A 24,287-nucleotide genomic window follows, 5' to 3' on the forward strand; every position below is an offset into this window, starting at 1 on the left:
CACTTTTCGGATTAGACTGAGCTACACAAGAGACGTTTCGAATATTTTTTTTTAAAGAAAAGTCACCCAAGAAAGAACCTGGGCACGAAAAACAAAACAACCAATATATATTATGGATCTGATTCCCCCAACAAAAATTTCAGGTTTAATTTTTTTAATATATTTTGCTTTCCTTTACAGTTTCATTCGTCACTCACACGCCACTCGCGTTTCTGTACGAGGTCGATGAATATTCATCATGCAACGTCCGTCAGGGAGTTGGTAGCGGCTACCTAATTTTCTTGTTCCTCAGCACTTACGTAATCCCTCTGACCATCATCGGTGTCTGCTACGGGCTGATTCTCTCTCATCTCTGGAAGCTAAGTCGTAATGGTAGCTCTAAAGAAACATCAGTACAGACAGCCACAAAGAAATGGAAAACGACGAAAATAGTCTTGGCGGTGATATTATTATTTGCTTTCTGTTGGTTGCCGATTCACATCGTCAACATCTGGCAAGGCTTCCAATCACGGGATAATGAATATTTCCGTTCGTGGGAATTTGCCATCATTCATACCCTAAGTTTGTGTTTGGCTTACGCCAATTCCTGCATCAATCCAATAGTTTATGCGCTGGCTGGTACAAGCTTCCGTAAACATATGAACAAAATGTTCACCTGTCTTGGGGGCGATAGGCGGGATCCTTACAGCCAGAATACGACGAAATATTCGTTACATAAACACGACACTTCTCGCACCGACGCTACTATGATGAGCCATAGTACTCACTTGTAACAAATATCTTAATATCAGGCTGACAATGGGTCTTGTTTATTAATAATACGGTATTGCATAATATGCAATATGTATTAATATAAGGAGAACTCTTTACGTTAAAGATCGTAGGTATTATGATCCCAAAATTGAGGAAGCTAAAAGTTTGCTTGAATAGATCAAAAGCAATTTTCTTGGAGCTCTGAAACCTTTAGGTTGTTCACAGAGACAACGGAGGGTTAAATAAGACAATCAAGTGTCTAAAGAAAGAGAAAAGGTTCATGGCTGACAGTGATAAGCTACTTGAAGTTTGACGGAACAGGGGTAACAGTCTATTTTGGACCATAAGCGCGTAAAGCTCACAGGGCGGTTAGGAGGAGAATAATCGTGGAGAATACGGGAGAACTTAAATTAGTGGAAAACAGGCAGAAGTGTTCCTTTCCATAAATAAGAGGTGACCCCTTTTGGTATGAAAAATATCCCGTCCTTTTAGGTAAAGTATATACAGAAATGCTGGAATTGTTAATCGCAAAGGAATTTGTGATTTAGAATGACACAGCTCGAAGATTTATTTTGTCAGAAAATTTGGAGGGATGTTTGTGGTTCCTCCATTGAAGTCAAGTTGCACGTCCCTCTTAGGTACCCAGTACCCCCTCTCCAGGTTCGCTTATCCTTCATCGTCCCTGTTCGGGTAAGAGAAATAAAATAGCGTCGGGGGGGGGGGGAAGGGAGTGGCGTAGAACGGAACCATTATAACTTCACATACTACAATGTACTCCTCTTTAATTATATAATAAAGTTCACCTTCATAGACCGCTGTCTTCAATGTTGACGTTGGAAGAACTATAGAAGTATTCTTGCACGTTAAGATATAGTTATTTTTTAATGTAATCAACTGTAGGACATAATTTACGTTATCATGTCCTGTTATAGCAACATTTATAACGTAAAACCCTCTATTACTAGAAGCAAAATCAGCCGCAAATTACGGGAATGTCGGACGTGAATTTTACAGATGAGATAAAATATCTCAAAGTGACCTGTTGAGAATTGATATAGTCAGCTTGAAGACTACAAACGGGATTCTATACCGTACATGGGTCCGTATATACAGTGGCCTAGTTAGGGGCTGAGAGGTCGCGGTACAAGAATGAGATCTTCTTTACCTATACCATATACATTTGACACAAAGTCATAAAAGTGTAAATACCACAAAGTTCTGTATGTCTTATCTTATACGTGACTGGCAGTCACAGCAAGGGCGTAGGAACCGGGGGGGGGGGAGCTGGGGGCGCCAGCCCCCCAGTGAAAAATATGGGGGCGGAAGTATAATTCCGCCCCCCGCTCCGCAAGTCAGAAAACCCCTTTTTCATTTCCAAATGAGAAAAAAAAAATCTCATTTGGAGCACCAAATTGCATCTAAGGCCAGGTGAAAATGCAAAATTATTTACAAAATGGAGTGGGTGTTGAAGTGTGCTATATTGCACCAAATTGCATCTGAGGCCACCTGGAAATGCAAAAAACATCCAAAGGGGAGGGGGACACCCACTTCTCTTAGACCCCTCCCCCAGGCCGGCCATCAGTCTTCAGCCCCCGCATCCACTCAAAAGTACCTTCCTACGCCACTGAGTCACAGTGATCCAAACTGTCGGAGCTAATCCTTGCGGTATCCGAACTTTGGAGGCAATGATTCAGCGAATCGCCTGAAGCGTCTTTTCTCACTATCTCTGCGTATGTTCACGATAAGAGGGGGGGGGGGGGAGGGGCGGGGTCGGGCGGTAAAAGGCTTAAATAAAAAAAAATCGACCTTCTTGAATGCAAAGCGAAAAGAACGATATACGTCACATAGGCTTTCTAATGTGTATACAATGTTCCATCATTATATGTAAATAAAGAGTTTTATGTTGTAGATATGTTTAAAATTTTAAATATTTAATATCTAAGTTAACTGTAAGCTGGGTCAATAGGCATCGGTTGTTTTCTAGAAGTTCGTATGTATATACATAAATATATTTACCAATTTTTGAAGCAGACTTCCGGCTTAATAGTGACACAAAAGATAAAGAGTTCATGTACATGGATCCCGAATAGTATATATAATATAATATAATGTACATTATTTTCATATTTAGTGACGTGTTATCTTGTATATTGTATAAGAACAGGTTATGCGTTACCCAATGTCATTTTTGTAGATGAAAGCTACATTTTACGATCTAGTATCCACAACCTCTTAGTACCATGCTAGGCCGTTTTAAGGGGTGGGGGGGGGGGTGGTAGCGGAGATTACTGGACAGAAGCCTGCTATCATTGTCCACAAACTCGTTCCAGGAACAGTGAACTTGGGTTGTCAGTATTGCCCCTAAATATGCTAGAATGTTAGATAATGGTCACACATGCTGACACTTCAACCAACACTGTAGGCTTACTTCTCTGACACTATAGTCTGTGATATTTAGTTGTCAATTTAAACATTTCCTGAATGGCTTAAAAATATTTTAGAGAATCAAAGGTTCTTGGAAAGTACTTTTGGAAACTTTCTAGCAAGTTTTAGGGTGCTAAAGTTTGAGGGGCTAATACGGATGACCTTGATACTGTCGATATAACTGATGGGTGAGGAGCAGCCAGATAGTGGTAACCATGTACGTCTGTTAGATTGAGGGGTATCCCATCATTTTATGTTATCAGACTAACATCACAAGAGAAAGTTAACAATTTGCAACCTCTGGCAATCTCAAATCCCCAATTCCTATTCTCAGTGGTAATGTCAGAGAGTAACGGAAGTCTGTAGCCTAGCTATATTGTATCATAACTATCAAATTTTCATTCTACGGTTAAAGCTTCACGCCAATTTATATTTTAAACATCGTTGAAAAGTGTATAAAATGATAAGAATCATATGTTTAAATGTCTAATTACAGATTAATCCCAACCTGGTAAAAATCTCGTCGTTCTTCATTCTTGCCAACTTTGCTGTATGATACTTCCTGTGAAGTCAAGTATTTTTCGCGTTTACAACAGACAAAAATGCTACGACGCATCCAGATGTACACTGTGAAATTCTGCCCATAGAGTTCTGTCTGATGATTTAAAGTTTCAAACAGTTTAATCTGTATTGTCCTAAAACACGACACCCCACCCCCCCCCCACCTCCACTTATCAAAAGTATTCCTTTAATTTTAAGATCAGTAACAAAATCCCATACTTCGACAACTTCGTACAAGTTCATTGCATATATCCGACTCGGAAAATATTAGAGCACATGCACAGGTCATGCAGGCCTCATATTACATACAAATTGTACAGGAAAGTGGTTCTGTATTTGCCTACAATGAGTAACTTCTACCGTGCATAGGCGAAGGCCAGCTATCCCCTTCTATGACAAAGTGTCGACCATCTGACACCGATAACTGGATGATTTATGTGTAGAATAAAAATTTAAAAAACATTACACGAGAAATCGTTGTAAGAGCCATGAAATGCAAGCAAAAGTATGAAAGTAAAGACACTATAAGATTTTTACTCCTCTGTCAAATTGATTTATTTTGTAGATATAAACTTTGAAAACTTGAAGTGTATTCCCATGTAGCACAGCAACTCTTAATGGTAACCGGTAATTTGCTTTTCAACTTTCCCCAACATTTCTTGTAGCACCATGAAAAGTTCCTGCCATGCAGCAGTCAAAGTTCCTCATACCAGTCCAATGCTCAGTGTTTGCTATAAGGGTAATCCATACAGAATTAAGACTCAGTGCACCCAATAACTATTCAATACCTAACAATCAGGGTATGTCCCATAACAGCAGTCATATCCCAGAGTTTAAAGGTCATGAGCATTCAGTCCCCATAAATATGATGTTCTACTGTACATTCAGAGTAGGTACCCATACAAACTTTCAACAGTCAAAACGCAAGTGTACCTCACTTAGGTCTTTAACACTCAGAGTTCCCCCATGCAGGCCTTGAATACTCAACAATAAGTGTACCTCACTTAGGTCTTTAACACTCAGAGTTCCCCATGCAGGCCTTGAATACTCAACAATAAGGGTACCTCACTTAGGTCTTTAACACTCAGAGTTCCCCATGCAGGCCTTCAATACTCAACATTAAGGGTACCTCACTTAGGTCTTTAACACTCAGAGTTCCCCATGCAGGCCTTGAATACTCAACAATACTCAAGCGTACCCATAGAGGCCTTCTATACTCAATGTTCCCACAAAAATGGCCCTTGGTACTCAGTCTACCCCACAAAGGTCTCTAACATTCTATCCATGTACCATATAATAACATTCACATTCAATGCACAACATACTACCTGCATCAGTCAACATGTACTGTAACCTAGGAACGTATTCAAAACACAAAAGTGCACTCCATATTGGCAACCCAATATGCAAAAGAGCTAACTTTGATCTATATTCGAATATTTTCTCTACCATCATAACACTAACCTACAAGGTAAGTTACATTGTCGATGTGATATCATACCTAATATGTTTGAGCAGCCATGTCGATTAGTCAATTTCTGCAACTAATCATGTTGTTTCCATGTAGGCCCCAATCATGAAGTAATGAGCACATGCTGGATGAAGAATATCAATCATTTGACAACCCAACTCATTACCAAATAAATCGTTATAATGATGACAGAAGTTCTTGAGTTCAGTCCTCCTGTACGCAAATGACCAAACCATCCTCGCTCGGAAAGTATGACTGGATTAAAACATTCATTCATGGTCAGATCCTCTTTGGATTGTCCCTTTTCATTTCCTTTACTACATTTTTACTATAAGTTTTGTCTTATTTTGACTCTTTAAGAGATACTTAAAACAATCAAACCGGTATTTAGATCAACTGATCGCAAACTACAAAAGTGTGTGAGATTTTCAAGACATCAGAACGTTTATTGACAGTTTATTTTGAGCTGGTTGATGGATATATATTAGTGATTTCTTTAACATCAAGTCGATAGTCCAGACTAGCTTTCTTGCAGTTTGAGCATCGATGCTCAGGGGTGAGAGTCTGGTGGGTCAAGCATCAGTCCTCATAGAGGATCCTGGGTCGTGGGCCTATCAGTTTGCAGGACCACTGTTTTTAGATAGCATCTCTGAGAGTCTACTTGTTTATTGCATAATTATTGACTCCGACGGTTGTTTTATTCCTTCCCTTAAACTGGTGTTCCGTCATCTGAATGTGACTTTCTTCCGAATATTCTTGAGAGTATTGGCTTGGATCTGATGATTCAGAGCAAAACAAGAAAGGCAAACATGTCAATCGGTGAGAAGACAGCCGGATGTACACCACGGAGTGAAAGCGATATTACTTCACGTTGAACAAATGAGCAAATCAGTGACAGCAAGCTGACTGAGAAATTATAAACATTAGATATTAAAAATTGTAAACTAAACCCTCCTAACAGGGGGATGCCTCCAAGCTGCCCATTTATATATCTGCTGGGTAAGGAGAGAGAGAGAGGGAGACATTTGAGATTAAAGACCTAGCCCAAAGACACAGCTTAACGGCCTGGTCATGACTTCACACCCGCAATCCTTAGATCCCCGAGTCCATTAATTCAAGCACTTGACCAGGGTAACAGCATCAATTACTATATGTATTCTCTCACTCTCTCTCTCTCTCTCTTACCATGATTCTTTTAACTTGGGTTAAATCCTGATTCCTGCATAATCTGATAAATCATGTCCAATCACAGTGGTTAGTTAAAGTTGTAAGCTTGAACTTCTTGGTTGAGTACAGTATACTACCGAAGCAAATGACCAGATGTGTCTGAAATCAGAAGTACTGACCACAGCTATAAATCTAACATATTTTTAATAGGATCATTAATTATTGCCAGTAGTGTTGTTAAAGGGGAATAAAAAACTTGGATGAAAGGTCTAGGAAGAGCATTAAATTGTTATAAAAAGTGGCAACCGTCCATGCTTAGGCTGACAAAAATCTAGGCTATTAATAACACATTTATCTTTGCTAATTTTAAAATGTGATGACATTATTTTTATACATAAAACTTGTGATAGTTTGACTTGAGAGAAAGGAATGCAAAACACAATTTCACAATAAGATAATTAAACACTGATCACTTTTGACCTATCTCTGAAAAAAAGATTCTAAATATGACCTACTCTTTGCAAGCATGTCTGACATCCAACTATTGATACAATTATTCTGGATGCACATGAATGACTCACTCTGGATACATTACCACAACAAAAGCTTCATAAGTCACTGGGAATTAGAGATTAAATTACCTTGATTTTACGCATTTAACATGCCACTATCTGTGACCCTGATACTGGTGAACATGATCATGGCAGCTAAAAGGAATTTGATGAAAGCCGAAATGATACAGCCAAAATGACATGTCTAAGCTGACCTCATCTGTTTAACAGATCAATCTTGCGAGAAAAGTGACGAATTATTGGTGGGTTAACAATGTACATATGTTAACTGACTGTTAAACGTTTTCTTGACCTGCTGGTTTCTTACTAGCAGGATCAACCTAGGACAGGATTAAAACTGATAACGAGGATTCAATAAAAACACAACAGAACATGCTGCAGCAAGAACAAGACCAGCAAGGATGGGAATCTGATTTTTGTATGGTAATTGGAATGAAAACATTTAAAGATACATCACTTCCTCTGCTACACTTAGCTTCTTAAGTTTTCACTGAATACATTAGTACTGTTGAAGGGTTGAGCTAGTAATCGGAAAATGTACTTTATTCAATGACGTTCATAGAATTTAAATATTCATATTATGGGTGTGGTTTATTGCGAAAAACAACTTTCAAAGTTGTAAATTTTTGACTTTTATTCCACCATTGAAGTTAGATTTGAATAGATAAGCTAGTTTTGTATGTCGTTGTGACATCATGGGGTCATTGAGGTTGAGAAAGTCATAGAAAAGGATGCAAAAAGCTGCTTTTACAGTGAACTTGAAGAAAACAGGTGTGATGTCATGGATGACATATTGACAAACAATCATTTGGATTATTTTTATCATTCTAGTATTTCGCCTTTGGACTGGGTAGAGTTTCACACAAGTTTTACACAAAACCAAATGAAATTAAATTGGTATATGATTGTACTTCACAACATTTTGATGTACTTCACAACATTGCGATGAAAATCTTGGAGAAGAAAATGCACTTTCGTGCAATTGTGCATGTACAGGTATGCAAGACATCAAACTAGTTTACTACAAGTGCATTTTGCTTTTGGGACAAACTGTAAAAGTTTCAAATGTCAGCATATTTGATATTCAAACGTACAAATACCTCTAAATGCTTCTCGAAGGGCCGATGAAGTATGAGATTGATACAAAATTATGCAATTTTGTCAGGGTGATATGATATAAACTATTTAAAATTATTTACTTCATTTGGGTGAGTGTACTTTGCCATAACTATGATGTCATCAGTGGACCACACTAAGAAATGCTTTAAGGTTTCTTGAAATTGGAACGATTAAATAACCATGGAAAGCTATGCAACAGTATGACTTTATATTGGAGAGGTATAATCTAGTGACCTCTTCAAACTAATTGTGTGGAGGGGTCCTCATTGCATCAGTCAAATACAATAACAAACAAATATAGTTTCATGTCTTGTCCAAGTATGAAATTGACAAATTATTGCAAAATTGACTTCTACAAAACAAAATATCAAATAAAATTTCTTTATGTTTCTTATTTCATGTGTCAGCAATGGATCAAGCTAGGAGTTGACCTATGCTATAATGCATTTTATGCTCTTCACTATATTATACAGTATTTCAGTCTTTGACTTTGCTTACATTCCTTTTAAATTATAACTATCTGCTTGGAGAATTAGTTTCTACTCAGCACCGAAAATGGCTTTTCGCCGAGATTTACAGTTATACTACAAGATCACAGACAATGCAGTACCAATGTTTCTTGGTTACTACGGAAACAAGCCTGACTTTATACTCGTATTCAATTTCAGATAGAATGGATAAACTTACTCTGGATCTTCTTTGGCCATTTGATAAACTCCTTCTGATTCTTCTGTTCAAAATAGAGCAAAACACGATAAATATTGACAAAAGAAAGTCTTAGTTTTGTTTTCAAACATTTACTTTGCATTCAGTATTCTTTGTGCTCATTTTCTGCTTCTTTCATATCCATTTTGACAGAATAGCTCTATCAAAAAAAAAATAAAAAAAATTCTTACAGTTCTCAAAACTCCCTTTGTAGAACGATTGAATAAAACGTCAGTTACTTTAATTTCCATCTGAATTTCGTTTCAATTTTTCCATTGTCGGTAAATTATAGCTATCTATTTTTAATACCCAGGGGAAAATTGTCTCACAAAAACAAAAGACTAATTTTACAATCACTAGCAGCCTCAATGGAACACACCGGAAAACCTATTATGTAAAACAATTTACAGTTTACAGGAAAAATTGTAGAACAATTTTCTAATAACTTGCTCAAAACAAGCACTTTAAGGACCTTCTTGTACCAGGTTTGACCAACAGTAGAGCAGTTTGCTTGTTCTGTTGTAGACCTCATCTCCCTCCACTGAGATCGAAACCTCAAAATATCACGAAAACTGTGATGGTTCACAGGCTTATCCTAGCGTATCACACTGAGATCTGAACCCAAGAAATATTGACAAAAAGTCACAGTACACCATGTATGCACAAGCAGATATGTGGCCCATGAAAGCTACTGCACAACACCCTCACACCTTGAGTTTCCCCCCTAAGCCAATTTCCCTCATCTCACTGGACACACCCTGTGTCTGCACTTGCAGCATAACTTTGCATCTTTCCCTTGTGTCACATGTACCCCTGATGTGAATAGATCGAAGATAGTACAGCCCTGGAGCCAAGATCAATTGGGGACTTTGGAAATGATGGCAGGGGACGGATAAAATAAGGGTAAGAGATTAGTGTTTATCAATTTCAACATAAAACATAACTTTAGGAAGAGTGGAAAAGGAAGCACAGTTTCATAATTGAACCCCCCCCCCCCCGAAATAGATCATTAATTGGTTATTTGATGGATCATTCATGGGTGATTGGCTAGGGCCTGTCCACTCAGGTACCAGCTTTATCAAGAGAGAAGATATGATTGTAAGTAATAGTTACCTCTGAGTTTGGTTAGTAGCTCTTGGGTGTAAACATCTTGTAATGGTATATCCGGGTTGGCCTTAGCTTCAATGGCTCTTTGTTTTTGAACTGCCTCTCCAGGTGTTAAGCCAACCCACTCTGCTTCCTCGTACTTAGAGTAGTTAAAGAATGAGGGAAAAAGGAAAAAGCCAACAAAGAAAAATAAGAAAGAAACAAATGAATCGAGAAGTTGAAAGCAGAATGAAACAACTGTCAACTGATATTGACTATTTTAATATGTAAACCACTGTAGACATGATGAGTAATAATGCCTTCAATTGCAGCTCATATAATGTCACAAATGCTATTCAGGAATAACTTCTGAGCCAAGGGGCAGCTAAATTTCTACTATGATTAGTTCAAGTTATGTGTTCAGATCAAACATACCAGCATTTACAAACGAGCCTGACAGTGTCCATAATAACTTGCTGATGAACAAAACAAACTTTGCTCATTCCTGTCAGAAGGGCTAATTCTTCAAGGAGAACTACTTCATAACGATTACATGATTGAAGGAAACCTGCCAAATCTGATAGAGATACATTATGCATACTGCACCTTTAACTCACATGTCACAGCTAAACTTTTAATCTGCATCTAAACTAAATCTTTAATATTGAGTGTTGCAGCCTGCGGATTGGACACAAACTTTGACCGTGGACTCACAAGATCATTATCGTGCTGACCCTTGACCTCACTGATGTTAAAAGAGCTCTTTGCATTACGTCGCAAGTTCTCAAACCTGTGGTATATGCATTACTTCAATTGCTGTTGGTCAAACTATGGTTCGCCACTCTCTGGTATTGTTTTAACTAATTGTTTTTGTTGCCTAAAACATTTTACTATTAGAACTATTTTTGCCCATTACTATTAGTCACATGCAGGAAGCGAGTCACGGAAACTGTTGTCCGCAAGACTTAAAATGAAACTTGATTATTTACTGAAGAGCAATGAACTTCACTCACTAATGTAATTTCTAAGGTGGCAAATAGTAGAAAACACTTATCACTAGATAGGAAAGTAGAACATGAAAAGTTCTTTCAGTTGTGGAGTGTACAGGCATCATTCAAAATCAAAAATTTCTATTGCAAGGTTCTTCTGTTTGCTGAATCATACGCTGATTTTGTAGTAATGTACTTTCCAACTTTCAGTTTTTAACCCTTCCCTCCACAAATGATTAAACTACTAAGGAAATTCCTTGACAAAAAAAAAAATAAAAAATAGATCTCTCTATGATTAAATAAAAAAGTGATGATGTGTGGTTTGCAACTCAGTATGTATTATCAAGCAATGAGCTTTACATGTAGTGTATTTTAGATTTTTCTTGCCTTTATGTGGAATATGTCAAGTTTAAAAATTTAATGTTAATACTCCATTTTATGTATTTACTATACATACTTTTTTTAAAAACAAATTTTAATACTCATAAGTTTAACACGCATAAAATATTAAACAAAATGTTAGGTACGAGAGCAGCACATGACAATATATGAAACGTAATTAATCAACATGAATGAGAAAAACACAAAACACCATAATGTCATTACCGGTAAAATAAACTGTCTGTATTTCTTTAAAATCTTGGTTTTCTTTTCCTTGTTGTTGGGGTAGAGCGTTTCTGGTTGAGCAAGTTGTAAACACATATGTCTTTTCAGTATCATTCCTGCCAGAGAATTTAATTCTTCAGATGGAGTCTTTTGCAATAATAAGAAAAACAAAACAAACCAGGTAAGTGAACATAAAAGAAAGAACAAACATCGATAAAGTTCACGTTCTTGTTTTTGCAACTATTTTGGAGTATATTGACACAATGTATTAAATTCAGATTGTGACATATCATAGCAAGTTAATAATCTGATAGTTATGAATTGGTAACAGATTTACTGTAACTACTGCAGTAAAAAAGGGCACAGAATAATACAGGCTTACTTTCGAGAAGAGAAAATTTGAAACTATTTACTCCCGCCACCTTACTCAAAAGAGGATTCTTGTACTTACTAAAGTGGAACTGTATGCCAACTATTTTTAGATTAATTGTCTTTTTATAAAGTTTATAGTCTTTGACCTATGGTAACCTCAGATGACCTATGAGTTCTACAACAACCACTTGGATACTTTCATAAAACTACTCAAGAGGAAGCACATAGCAATGTGAATCAGTTCAGTCACACAACTTACTTTTGGAGTTACTGTGATAACAGGGTATTTTAGGCTGTGATATATAGTAACATACCCATTTGTATCATAAATTGGAGAAACTGTGTCACAAAGGGACCTTCTAAAAAGTTTTCTTTGTGTTTTCTCACCTTTAGTATGTAAAAGTCAAATCTGTACGCATCGTCAATGAAATCCATCACACGCACAGTAACATCAAGTTCAAACTTTCTGTCCAATATTTCGCTATATAGAGTCCTTTTTTGTGTGCATGGTTTCCATTCTTTCGGTACACTGGAGAATAAAACATTACGATATATATAATGTCACCCACCTACAATTACCATTACATGGGAATCATATGTACAGCACATCAACTGCACCTGCATGATATGATTATCACGTCCATGATTCATTGTTGCCTACGTGGACTCAATACACACAGAAGGAAAAGTGAAATTATTCCTTTAATTCAAGCCGGTGGCCACCTGACTGCAAATGAAATTGCAGATGAAACAATGGTACCGAATGTTGCCATGTATCAACTGATCATATTTGCAGATCAAGGGTAGGAAGGTTACAGTTGTACCTTTTTCACCGATAACATATTACTTACGCACACTTTTAGTGGATGCAAGATGACCATTTCTGATAGCTCTGTTAACTGTATTAAAGGGTGACTTTTAGGCTGAAGTTTGAGTCTTGACATGTTAAAGTGAAAAAAAAACACAAAAAAACATTTGAATGGTAGTGATAATTCTATTGCTATTGAGGTTTTCAAGATATTTACCTTAAAATATGCTCAAAGTCTACTACTCTATTCTACTAAACTACAGTATTGCATTTCATGAGTCAATTTTAAGTGAAACCAACATACCCTGGGCTGAATCTTTTATTCCTCTTAGCTATTTTCTTTCCTATGATGATTCCTTCACCTCCCCATAAACCAAACTGTGATTCCTCTGGATACTCAATAGGAATTGGCCGTCTCTCCAACTTCACCTTTTCACCAGAGACAGGATCTCGCACATAATCACCTGAGAATAAAATAAAGCTAAGTGAGTAGTGTACGCTCTGTCGTCAAAACGTCTTCTGCTTGGCTATTCATATTTGGAGAGCCTGGTTGTGTTGACAGTCTCACCCTTCACCTCCCACCCCCCCCCCCCCCGCCCCACCTCCTGCCAGAAAAAAAGTGATAAGGAAAACTTATGACGAGTGTGCTTCATTCATTGTGTGAAAGATTCCAATATTTCAATACTAAAAATTGCATAGTCATAGCCCCATCAGATTCTATGTGATGTTTCTCATGAATGCTGAGGAAATGCAATTCATGTAGCAAACCGTGCATTTTGTGGATCTGGTGCAAGAAGTGCCCAAAGTTTTGCAGTTAAATTTTAGTAATGACATGCAACAAGCTTTGCATAAAGTTGAGGGCAGGACGAACACTCCAGGCATATACATGTTCAAATAACAAAAGACAAATTTACTTACGGCCTGGATCCATCCAATGTAACGTTGGTGGTTTGGCAAATGGTCTGTTGTGTTTAAAGTACGCCTCTGGTAACCGAGATGCTACACCTTCTTCATAGAATCCCTTTTTAAGAGAGAAAAGCAAATCACAGAGATGAGAAAATGAGCAAAGAATACTACAGCTCTCCGAGTCTCCACTTAAGGTTTACTTCGTGTAAAGTATATGAATGGTGAAGGATGATGTTAATGACAAATATTTCAACCATTGTCTGTTGAATTTTTAACAATGTCAAAACCATAAAAAGGCTAAATACTAATTCTATGGACACAATATGTAAACTTTTGCTTTCTTATGAAGTTTGTTATTGATTGACCAGTTGTAATTTCTGTCCTTTTCCATTTTTGAATGTTACGATGCCCGGCAGTGCAGTGGCATGAGAGGATTGAATTGTTAATAGATGAGGTAAGGATAAATGGTTAGTCCTGGGCCCTAGATGATATAATGAAATGGTTAAGTGAAATGATTGCATAATGAGGTGAAATGGGTAAGTAACAATATGAATGAATACACGTGGTAATGTTTTATTTTGCACATAACTCAGGAGTTTACTGTACCTACAGTTGTGATGGATTCAGCTGCCAATTTGACAGAATCACATAAGCTTTTGCTAGAAGTCCTGACAGGATTTCAATCTATTCTAAAACCTCAGTATTAGCCTTAGTAATGAATGTCAAGTTTCCGTAGCCACACATCCATCTCCCAGAAAAGACTTAATAATGTCAGGATGTTCAATTGGTAAATTTACCTAAAAAATAATATTCTGCAGCTCACATTATCTTGATGATTGTTGTGAGAATTTGAAAGTTTAGTACAGTATTTGCAAAGATGTGACATACAGTAAGCATGCATGGCCAAAAGTCCCAAGTATCTTGTAGGGTAGGAAAGCCTGATCATGACCTAAAGTCTTCAGTTTTGCTTCGGCCTAGCATAGAAACAAATTTGTGAGATTTCACAATACCTTCCTTCAGCCAAACATGAACGGTCACCAAAAAGAAATTTAAACATGGAAACTAACTTCAGGTCAAATTAAGTACAATGATCAATACAAAAAAAAAAAATGGTTTGGAATGTATCCTAATATTGTACACATATTTTACAATACAAGGTACTGGCATTGGAAATGGCTATAGGCCTAAAGGGATCGCCACCAACTAAGGGCCAGCGACGTAGCCAGGAATTTGAAAGGGGGGGAGCACTTTTTGCGATTGATATGGATTTTCAAAGTTGTAGGCACGACTATCTGAGCGGAGCGCCACCATCGGTTGGCGCGGAGCGTACAAGAAAATTTTTGGTTTTACAAACCCCCCAGATGGCAGGAAACAGCCCTTCCCGAATGTTCATTCTGGTTCCCTGGCCTCTTGCTAACTTGAGAAACCTCATTCAATATCACTTTTAAACCCAAAAAACAAACAAGTTAAAATAGTACGTAATTCAATAATACATAATGTATTAAAATTAGCAAGGTACACAAGGGCGGCGGAAGCACTTTTAATCTGGGGGGGGGGGGGCACCGACGTCAAAGGGCACTTTGCAGAAATTCGATTGGACTGATGCAGCCTGATATTTAGTACCCTTTATAAATCTTATTGTATTATCTTATTTGCGTATACACATCACTCCATCAACGCCCCCCCCCCCCCCCCGTCTTAGTAGTCTTCACTCTTACTTTTCAACTTCTGATACTAGTAGCTACAAAGATAGGCCAGAAATGTCTTTGATACAACCATAGCCAGTAATTGTCTTTGATAAAACTGTAGCTAGTAAATGTTTATCGAAAAGGCTGTTTTGGAACTTGGAACGCCGATCGTGACAACAACAGGCAACAAAGTGCTGCAGCTCTATACATATAAAGTCTGTTAATCAACGATAGGCTTATTTGACTGTGGAATGTTCTCAACTGAAATTTTATCTGCGTAAAAGGGTTCTTAAGTAGATGTTAAAAAACTGACAAGATCGTATCCTAGTCTTTTTCGGCGGGTAGAGTATTGAATGACAGCCTAGATGACAGAAGAATAGGTCACCTAATTTAGCCATAATCTTGCTATGTTCATTTCAATAGTTTTTCCTGTCTAGACTCTTAAACTCGTCCAGCAAGCTTATGGATCTGAATTATGGGTGTTTTAATAAAAAAGATAACTTGGCCAAAAAAAGTGTAGGCCCGGGCCTACAGTGCTACATACTGGCTACGCCCCTGATAGTTCTAAATTAGGATTAGATCTCTTATTGAAATATCGCTGACCTAATAAGGTGATCAAGAGTACAAGTTTTATGTAGAAAAAGGGCACATTTTTAACCTGAGGAAAAGTGGGGGGGGCACTTGCCCCCTGTGCCCTTACTTACTTTTCAACTTCTGATACTTGTAGATGCAAAGATAGTAAGATAGTCCAGAAATGTCTTTGATACAACTGCAGCTAGTAAATGTTTAAGTTAGCCTAATAAGAGAAGGCGAGAGCTACTGTATCCGACGATTGCCATCTGATGCAAATTTCTCAAGTGTTTTCTCAACTGAAATATTATCTGTGTAAACGGGTTTTAAACTACATGTTAAAAAACTGACAAGATCGGATCCTATAGTCTTTTTCGGCGGGTAGAGTGTTGAATGACACTATCGTGCTACATACTGGCTACGCCCTGATCATATGATATCATTATCAGCAGATTTTGTTTGCTGTTTAAATTCTTTTACATGTTCTTTTACATAATATATCAGAAAGACAAACACAGTGCTCTTTTACAAGTTTTCCAGTAGGATGATTCTTGTTTATTGTCCAATGTCTGGACTTTAATACATTTGACGAACTTAACTGATGGACAATATAAACTTTCATATTTTGTAATACAGCCAGAAATGCAGTGGCCTAAAAACAAATATCGTTATCGCAGTGTATTAGCAGTGTAATAATTATTTATAGGAAGTGCGTATCACGTACGATTGCTAGCTTAGCTTTATAACATGCTGTTCGTGCAACAACTTAGGACGACTCATTGAACGAACGTTTTCGACGTTGTTGTGCATACAGTTCGTGACATTCCATAGAGTGCGGTTAGGTAGGCAATATGTATTTTATTACGCAGTGGCCAATTATAGGCTTGTAATTGGCTATAAGCTAAATTTAGCTAATTGCATCTGCCAAACTAAGTAAGTAGTTGAATCAGTAGGCGTGAATGTTACTACGATTACAATCGAGTTAACGGAGCTGACGAGTATTCAAGATCAAAAGAGCACTGACAAAATACCATGCTAAAAAAATGACAGTTTAAAAAAAAAATAGACACTGAAAGGGGGGGAGCGGTCGCTCCCCCTGCTCCACCCCTGGCTACGTCCCTGCTAAGGGCTGGATAGCTCAGTGGGTAGATTGCTCAGCTTGTAGCCTAAAAGTCAGTGGTTTGAATCCTGTTCTAGCCATAAATTTCTTTACTGCTTTTCCATCAAAAGATGAAATGGGTGGTTTGTGTTTTTAAGGTCCTGTGTCATAGCTCCCAACTCTTGAGAAGGCAAATGCTGGTCCATGCCACAAATCACCGTCCTGGGGGAGGGGTATAAGGGGAGGGGGTGTCCTGGTGATGCCTACATGTAAAATGGTGGCACTTAGAAAAGCTTTTATCACCCAAAATTTTCTGAGAAATATGCATTTTTTTGTGTGTAACATCAATAAATTGAATAGTACTGTAGGTGATAATTCATTCTTTCCCGTGGCATGAAAATGTTCGCTGCTCGCCCCAATGAAAAGAAATATAGGCTAATTTGAGGTTCAAATGATGCTGTAAAGGAGGTTTTATACTCTATTATGCTAAATGCTAAAGAAATGATGGTTGCCAAGTCAAAATTTGATGCAATTTTTTTTATGTATACTTGACAATTACAATGCGGGTTTTTCGGACGCTTGCGCGGGTCAGCGAGTTTGGGTGTTAGAATGCGGGTCCAACCCGCGAATTGCGGTCAGTTGGGAGCTCTGCTGTGTTGCCTTAGAGTTAGAGGCCTACAGTAGATCCAACTACAGTATATACAGTAGCTAGGCTAACAACAATGACTTTAAGGCCGTGGCTATTCTTACGACTAGTCGTAACAATTATTTATAAACTATTCTTACGACAAAGGCGAATTCAAGCGCAGTAAAGTAAATAAAGCAACTGCGCATGTAGTAGGGGTAACCCTAACCCTAAACATAACCCTAAACCTAACTCTAACCGGAAATTATTGTTACTCCTCGTCGTAAAAATAGTACTACTGGTCATAAAATAGCAACTGCGCATGCGTAGTTGGAAATTATTCTTACGACTAGTCGTAAGAATAGCCACTTTGTGACTTTAAATTTACATACTATTTTTGGGTGGGGGCGGGGGATAGAGCACTGGGGTGCTAGAGGCGAACTACGTATTGTTCGGTCACACTGAGAAACACGTTTTAATTTATGGTATCTATCATGATACTTTGAAGTTTGATAGTTACACAGTAAAGTTAGGCTACAGTAACTGCACTGCATGCATGTGCCTTTTGCAACTTTCGCAAAACCCATACCAAGATACAGATAATGTAGCCGAAGTACGCAAAGGTAAGCGGTACGGAATCTAACACAAACATTAAACAGAACAAAACCTTTCTCTTAGCTGGGTTGAAAATGATTTTATCTGGAACAGGTGCATTCTTAAGCTTCACTGCCAAAGAGTTTAATCTGAAAGACAACGATTTCGTGATGCTTCGAGCATGCCTGGCGGTCATCTTGGACGGTGACTGACTCGTAGTCGTACTTTAACGTATAGATTTGTCTGACAGGCCGTATGTACTGTGCAGTGTTGTGCAATGAATGATGACACATGCATTCAGTCGGAAGGTCTACCATCTCTACTGACAATGTCCTCTGCAACCGTTAGTTTCAGATCGTCCGGCCTGCTTTTGAACCCAAAATAAGCCCAAAATGGCGTCAAATGTACCTAATAGTTGTCAAGATGAAGACAACGCCATTAAAGAACTCACTAATGACATGAAATGGTATTTTCAGTATTTAACTCTACGGTTTGTCTCAATGTAAAACAACAGGCATACTGTAAAGTATCTACAGTAGGCTATTTTGTAACTTTACTTCAAGCTAATACAGTAATAGTTTACAATGGTGGGGTGAATTATGTAGCAGTTAAGACTTTGAGTTTGAGTTGGCTACTGCTACTTACTGCCCAGTTCATTCATCATTTTGACATTGAATAAAATTGTCAACACTTTGGCAATATGTCACTTTCATAGGCAAACCTCTGTTTTACACATATATAAGTCTGTATTTTGATAAGAATCTGTACATGAAACCAACCTAGGCCTACTGTAAGTTGTATCATTGGCAATACTATTTGCATTGTTTCTCTAGCTAGGGAGCCTAGGGTATACAGCCTCAGGGGTGTGTACCAAACAAAAATCTAAGATCTAAGCCCTGCAAAACTAAGACACTATCAACTGCAAAACTAAGACCTTACTGCAAAACTAAGACCCCACCAACTGCTAAACTAAGACCCAACTGCAAAACTAAGACCCTGCCGACTACAAAACTATGACCCTGTAGGCCTACTGCAAAACTAAGACCCTACTGTTAAACTAAGATCCCATCAACTGCAAAGCTAAGACCAACTGCAAAACTTAGACCCCACCAACTGCTAAACTAAGACCCAACTGCAAAACTAAGACCCTGCCGACTACAAAACTACGACCCTGTAGGCCTACTGCAAAACTACTGTAAGACCCTACTGTAAAACTGAGATCCCATCAACTGCAAAACTTAGACCCTACCAACTACAAAGCTAAGACCCTACTGCAAAACTCAAGTGCAGGGGTATAAGTGTTTCCAGAGGTCTATCAGTAAGGGCCATGAATACTTACAAGGTTATATTCTCATGCTGTGTCTATAGTTAAACCAGGGAGCTGCTACTCTAACGTTAGTGTAGCATCTCCCTGGTTATACGGTGAAGTCACCATGTGTACAAACTGTGCAATAATCATTCTGTAATAACTCCCCTGAGATAGCTGGAGTCAGGACTCATGGAGTAAGAAGCTGGGCAGGTTATGGTTAAGTATGCAGGCTCGAGGTCTGTGATTGGGGTTAATATAGGGAACCTGTTATTATTAACTGTTTTTAATGACCACAATCTAGTCTGATAAAGGCCTATGGATATTGCAAACCAAGGTTGTCACTCCAAAGACAACAGGCTTTCCTAGATAGAAAATGCCAGAAGGTTCACTGGTGGACAGTGGCGTCGCTATTGTTGAACTCCCCCCCCCCCCCCCCTTAATCAAATCATAGGTTTATTTTATACATACATGATATGTAATTAATAACCAAGAAATCAAGGACAAAGCCCCCCTCCCCACTCACACACTATGCATTGCTATGGTTCAATCAAGAATGAACAACTTTGAGTTTTACAATTTACACCATTCAGTATACTGTTAAATATTCCAACCACTAACCACCAATTAGTTTTTTATTGCCACACAAGCTTGTGATTAGTGCAAGTCTCCCTTCTATTCATATAAAAATTATCAAAGGAGTTAATTAGTTTTCAAGTCTCCCCTCAGTTAACCCTCTGCCTGCATGACGTATCATCCCATTATCTATCATCTCAGGGACATTGTGTTATTTTTGGCATCACTTCTAACTTAGATGATCTATATACCAAATTGTAATGACCTCTTTATCCTTAAAGGTACAGTATGCTGTATTCAAAAATGGTTATCTTGGTCAAAATTCATAAACTGTTTTTTTATAACAACCTTGGAGGAATTTTCCACACTGGGATATACAGTCATCTGTGTGTTCCTTATTCCTTAACAATGTCTGAGAACAATTTGGAGAGTAAAGACCTCCAGGAAAGTACTTTTTGAAAACTTCTAGCAATTATAGCGTGCTATAATTTGGGGTCTATACTGACTGCCTTTAAATCTTATTCAAATTTTAAAAACAGCAAAATTTAGTGTGAGGTAAAGTGTCTAGCGCATCCCCATGCATAGACCACTTTGAAAATATCAATTTCAGGATTAATAACTGTTTTGGTCTAACTGCCACACAGCTTGCATTGAGCTGATTATTATGACACATTCGTTGCACTTTTAGATGAGAAGGACTTGGAAGTAATATAGTCCTAACCATTGCAGTAGGTGGGGTCTTAGTTTTGCAGTTGGCAGGGTCTTAGTTTTGCAGTCGGGTCTTAGTTTGCAGTTGGTTGGGTCTTAGTTTTGCCGTAGGGTCTTAGTTTTGCAGTTGGTGGGGTCTTAGTTTGCAGCAGGGTCTTAGTTTTGCAGTAGGGTCTTAGATTTGCATTAGGGTCTTTGTTTTGCAGTTGGTGGGGACAGTGGGGTCTTAGTTTAGCAGTTGGTGGGGTCTTAGTTTTGCCATAGAGTCTTAGTTTTGCAGTTGGTAGGGTCTTAGTTTTGCAGCAGGGTCTTAGTTTTGCAGTTGGGTCTTAGTTTTGCAGTAGGGTCTTCGTTTGCAGTTGGTGGGGACAGTGGGGTCTTAGTTTAGCAGTTGGTGGGGTCTTAGTTTTGCAGTTGGTCTTAGGTCTTAGTTTTGTAGACACCTGGTCTACATACATGTTTAATATGGATGCATTCTGAGTAAATGGAAGTATACAGTAATTGCATGGTCAGCATCTAACAAGAACTTTACAAACAAAGCTCTATATTTTTTTATAGAAATATAACAAATTTACAACAAAAATGAAATGGAAAGAAGTAAATTTCTTAATTCCTTACCCTGGTTACAACTGTTCCCCTCCCCAAAATCTTGCTGCACCTCAATCCATTTGGAAAAGATATTTCTCTTAAATGTTAAACCTATTCTCTAATTTTTAACACAACTTTATATTGTTATCTTTCATGCAAGTTTGTTTAAGAACTGACAAAAGATACAGTCAGTGTTAAGCCATTGTAAAGGGTTGATCAAGATTTCATGAAATATTATTAAACAGTGAGTTAATTATGCCTATATGCCTGAAGGATAGTTGGTTGATTCATTTCAAAGGATTCAATGGTAAAGTTACATTTTTCCTTAAGTAATTTAAGAACAGAAAGCTGTGTGGGAAATAATAAATTATGGAAAAGAGTACAGTTGTGGGGATTCAAACATCTGTGTGTGACATTGGCATTTGATAGGCCAATCACTTTAAGTTTAAACCCATTTAATGAACCTTCCAGAATCCTTATTAGTCATACAATTTGTGGTAATAAGTTATACACCACCCCATGGATTGTCTGTTTGCAGTTTGCACCCATGTGTTACCACTGTTCAACTTGTGATCCTTGTGTTTACGGTTTCCATTTGTTGAATTTAGTAGTTTTGTTCTTTCCATGCATCAAGAAGATTTTCTGTAAGAAGTGTTTACCTGATTTATTCATTTATGGACAATGAACGGGGTAGGGAAAATTCCCCATTATTCCAAATTTCCCAGGTCTGTTAATAAATATATATCCAAAACAACCTGGTAACTAGTCACTCTCTGTTTTATGTCTCTGTGTCAGTTTGTGATGTCACATATGCAACATCGGTATTGTAAGCTATAAAAGATTTATACTTTATTTATGATGCCTGCATAGTACACTGTATACACTGTACACTGTAAGCCATATAAAGTACAGCTTGCAGCCCTAGCTGTATAATATTAAACTGAGACCATTCCTCAAATGTTACACATTATCATTTTTTTAATATCTTCATGTTTCTTTTCTCCCCATCAGCAAGCTATCAGTTGACACTCCATCTAATGATAGAGACCGACATCCTCAAACTGAGAGTGGTGACGATAAATTCACAGATCCAGCAAAGTTGAAGAATGTGTCATTGTATGATTTGTGCACCACGTTCATGAAGTGCACAGAGCCTTTCACAATTCACGGCTGGTTTAGCGGAATCCAGAAAATTGAGCTAAAGTAACTTGCTATTATTCAAATGAGTTTGTGATGACCAACTTTCCAAAACAGTTATCAGTCTTATTATTATCATTATTTTATAAGTAATTAAAAAAATTGACAGATGAGAAAGGAACATATATGTTTTCTAAACATATCCTGGTGAGGGTAGTATTCAATTCCTACAAATACAGCATGTAGTACTGTTTAGTCTGTTTCCGAGATAACATCATACATTGGAACCTGTGTCACGTTCTTGCAACCAAAGTGAACTTGAAGCAATGATGTCATAGAAGTACACTCACAAATTTGTGCTATGTTTTTTCTTAAAAGTTCAAATCAAATGTTTGACTCAAAATTGGAATGCTGTATGCAACTTTTATAAAATCATGACATCCTCCATACAGAATTAGGTTATTCTTAGCTTTTGGGAGGAGTTTTTATAGAATGTTTGTCAAGCATGACCATGTGATGGTTGCGTTTGCAGTTTCCTTAATTATTACTTCCTCAAAAATAAATTAGTATTTGAACTACAGTACTGCAAGGAAATGTATATATTGTTCACCATGATTTGTTTTACTTGGTACAACAGCTTTGAAACCTGAACTCTGGTTTAACCTTTCATTATTAATGAAATGTAAAACCAGAGTGAACTTTTCCTTTTGCAACACAAATATTTGTTAAACTGCGGTAAACAACTGTAGTTAATCATCAGTGTTTTTATGAAAGTTCAGATCTAGATTTAATACAGTTGTTGTTAGTTTCTTGGTTTTATAGCAGCTTTTTTTTAAGTTGAAATTGGTGATTTTTTTTGAAAATTGCCTGTCCAAAAGTAAGTCCTATAACAAAGTGACTCATATATAGTTTGTTCAGTCAAGTTTCATTTCCAGTAGTGAAGCAAATTTAATTTATTCACTCAATTGCATTTCTTTTTGTTGAAAAAGAAAAAAATCTGAGCCATTTCTTCATGAGGGGTGCAGGTCATTCATAGCAATTACTTCACAGTTTCATGATCCTGCTTAAGTTGAATCTATATTTATTTGTACTGGCTATATTAGTAAATAAAAGAAATTGTGAATCATTTTCACTTTCAGATGGCAGTGTTCCAGGTGCGGCCACACAGAATGCTCATGTTTTGGTGAAGACAGTTTCTTTACAACGCAATCCTTTGAATCACATGGTGACATCCAGGTTAAGGCCAGGTAAAAAGCATAAATATGATACTTTATTTCTGGGCATTGAAGCCTCATTGAAAAAAGGTGGCTGAGGCTAGCATTTAAAATATGCCATATTTCAAAAAAAGAATAAGAAATAAAGTACAGTATATGAGAGAATAGCCCCACATTACCATATGGGGAACATTTGCTATCAATATGTCACAGATAGCTACCAGTATTAAAGAAGAAATCCAATAGCTGATGTGTGAAAACATTTGGTGCCCTAGAAAGTAAAAAAAAGGACTAAGCAGTGGTCTTTGTTATCAGGATACATGATTTTCAAAAGCCTTTTTTGTTACAATGCCGAAGGCTCAGTTATGTTTGCAATGGTGATGCGGATATATGTCCGTGCGTGATGTATGTGATGTCCAGCTTGTAAACACGATATCTCCACAAACACAAGTTATATCAATATCATACTTGGTAGGTAGATGACCTACGATTAGTAGGTGTGCCCTATTGTTTCTGTTCCCATCTCATGAATATTTATGATTGGGCAGGGCTTACCATAAATTCTCCAAGAAATTTTTTAGTGAAAAATTGGATTCAGTCCTTCCGGTCATATCATATTTTGTCTTTGTATCGCCCTAAGACT

The 24,287-nt window shown here is 37.5% G+C and overlaps 3 protein-coding genes across 5 annotated transcripts in view; 2 read left to right on the top strand and 1 right to left on the bottom strand.

Moving 5' to 3' along the window:
- LOC139978382 (G-protein coupled receptor 54-like) overlaps positions 1 to 4,850 on the top strand; it is a 56,583-nt gene extending 51,733 nt beyond the window's left edge. For both annotated transcript variants that reach the window (XM_071988574.1, XM_071988573.1), the window contains one exon: positions 181 to 4,850. In XM_071988574.1, the coding sequence (XP_071844675.1) occupies positions 181 to 773 (593 nt within the window). In that variant the 3' untranslated portion in view covers positions 774 to 4,850. The remainder of the gene's footprint in view (positions 1 to 180) is intronic.
- LOC139978383 (large ribosomal subunit protein bL28m-like) lies at positions 4,267 to 18,380 on the bottom strand. Of its 2 annotated transcripts, XR_011796954.1 has the most exons (9): positions 18,189 to 18,380; positions 13,552 to 13,654; positions 12,938 to 13,097; positions 12,213 to 12,354; positions 11,454 to 11,600; positions 9,886 to 10,018; positions 8,755 to 8,797; positions 4,738 to 5,985; positions 4,267 to 4,671 (listed from the first exon to the last, which is right to left on the bottom strand). XR_011796954.1 is itself a non-coding variant. In XM_071988575.1 (8 exons), exons 1-8 carry the CDS (start codon positions 18,309 to 18,311, stop codon positions 5,919 to 5,921), a joined length of 918 nt encoding a protein of 305 aa, XP_071844676.1. In that variant the 5' UTR covers positions 18,312 to 18,380; the 3' UTR covers positions 4,267 to 5,918. The 2 variants fall into 2 exon arrangements, 1 of the variants encoding a protein (XP_071844676.1); XM_071988575.1 differs by having other exon boundaries at positions 4,267 to 5,985.
- The window catches only part of LOC139978384 (uncharacterized), a 29,845-nt gene continuing 23,905 nt past the window's right edge, over positions 18,348 to 24,287 (top strand). Inside the window, exons 1-3 of the mRNA XM_071988576.1 lie at positions 18,348 to 18,581; positions 22,305 to 22,496; positions 23,570 to 23,677. Of these exons, the coding sequence (XP_071844677.1) occupies positions 18,508 to 18,581; positions 22,305 to 22,496; positions 23,570 to 23,677 (374 nt within the window). The 5' untranslated portion in view covers positions 18,348 to 18,507. The remainder of the gene's footprint in view (positions 18,582 to 22,304; positions 22,497 to 23,569; positions 23,678 to 24,287) is intronic.

Source organism: Apostichopus japonicus, chromosome 13 (genome assembly GCF_037975245.1).
Source record: "Apostichopus japonicus isolate 1M-3 chromosome 13, ASM3797524v1, whole genome shotgun sequence".
NCBI classification, from domain to species: Eukaryota; Metazoa; Echinodermata; class Holothuroidea; order Aspidochirotida; family Stichopodidae; genus Apostichopus; species Apostichopus japonicus.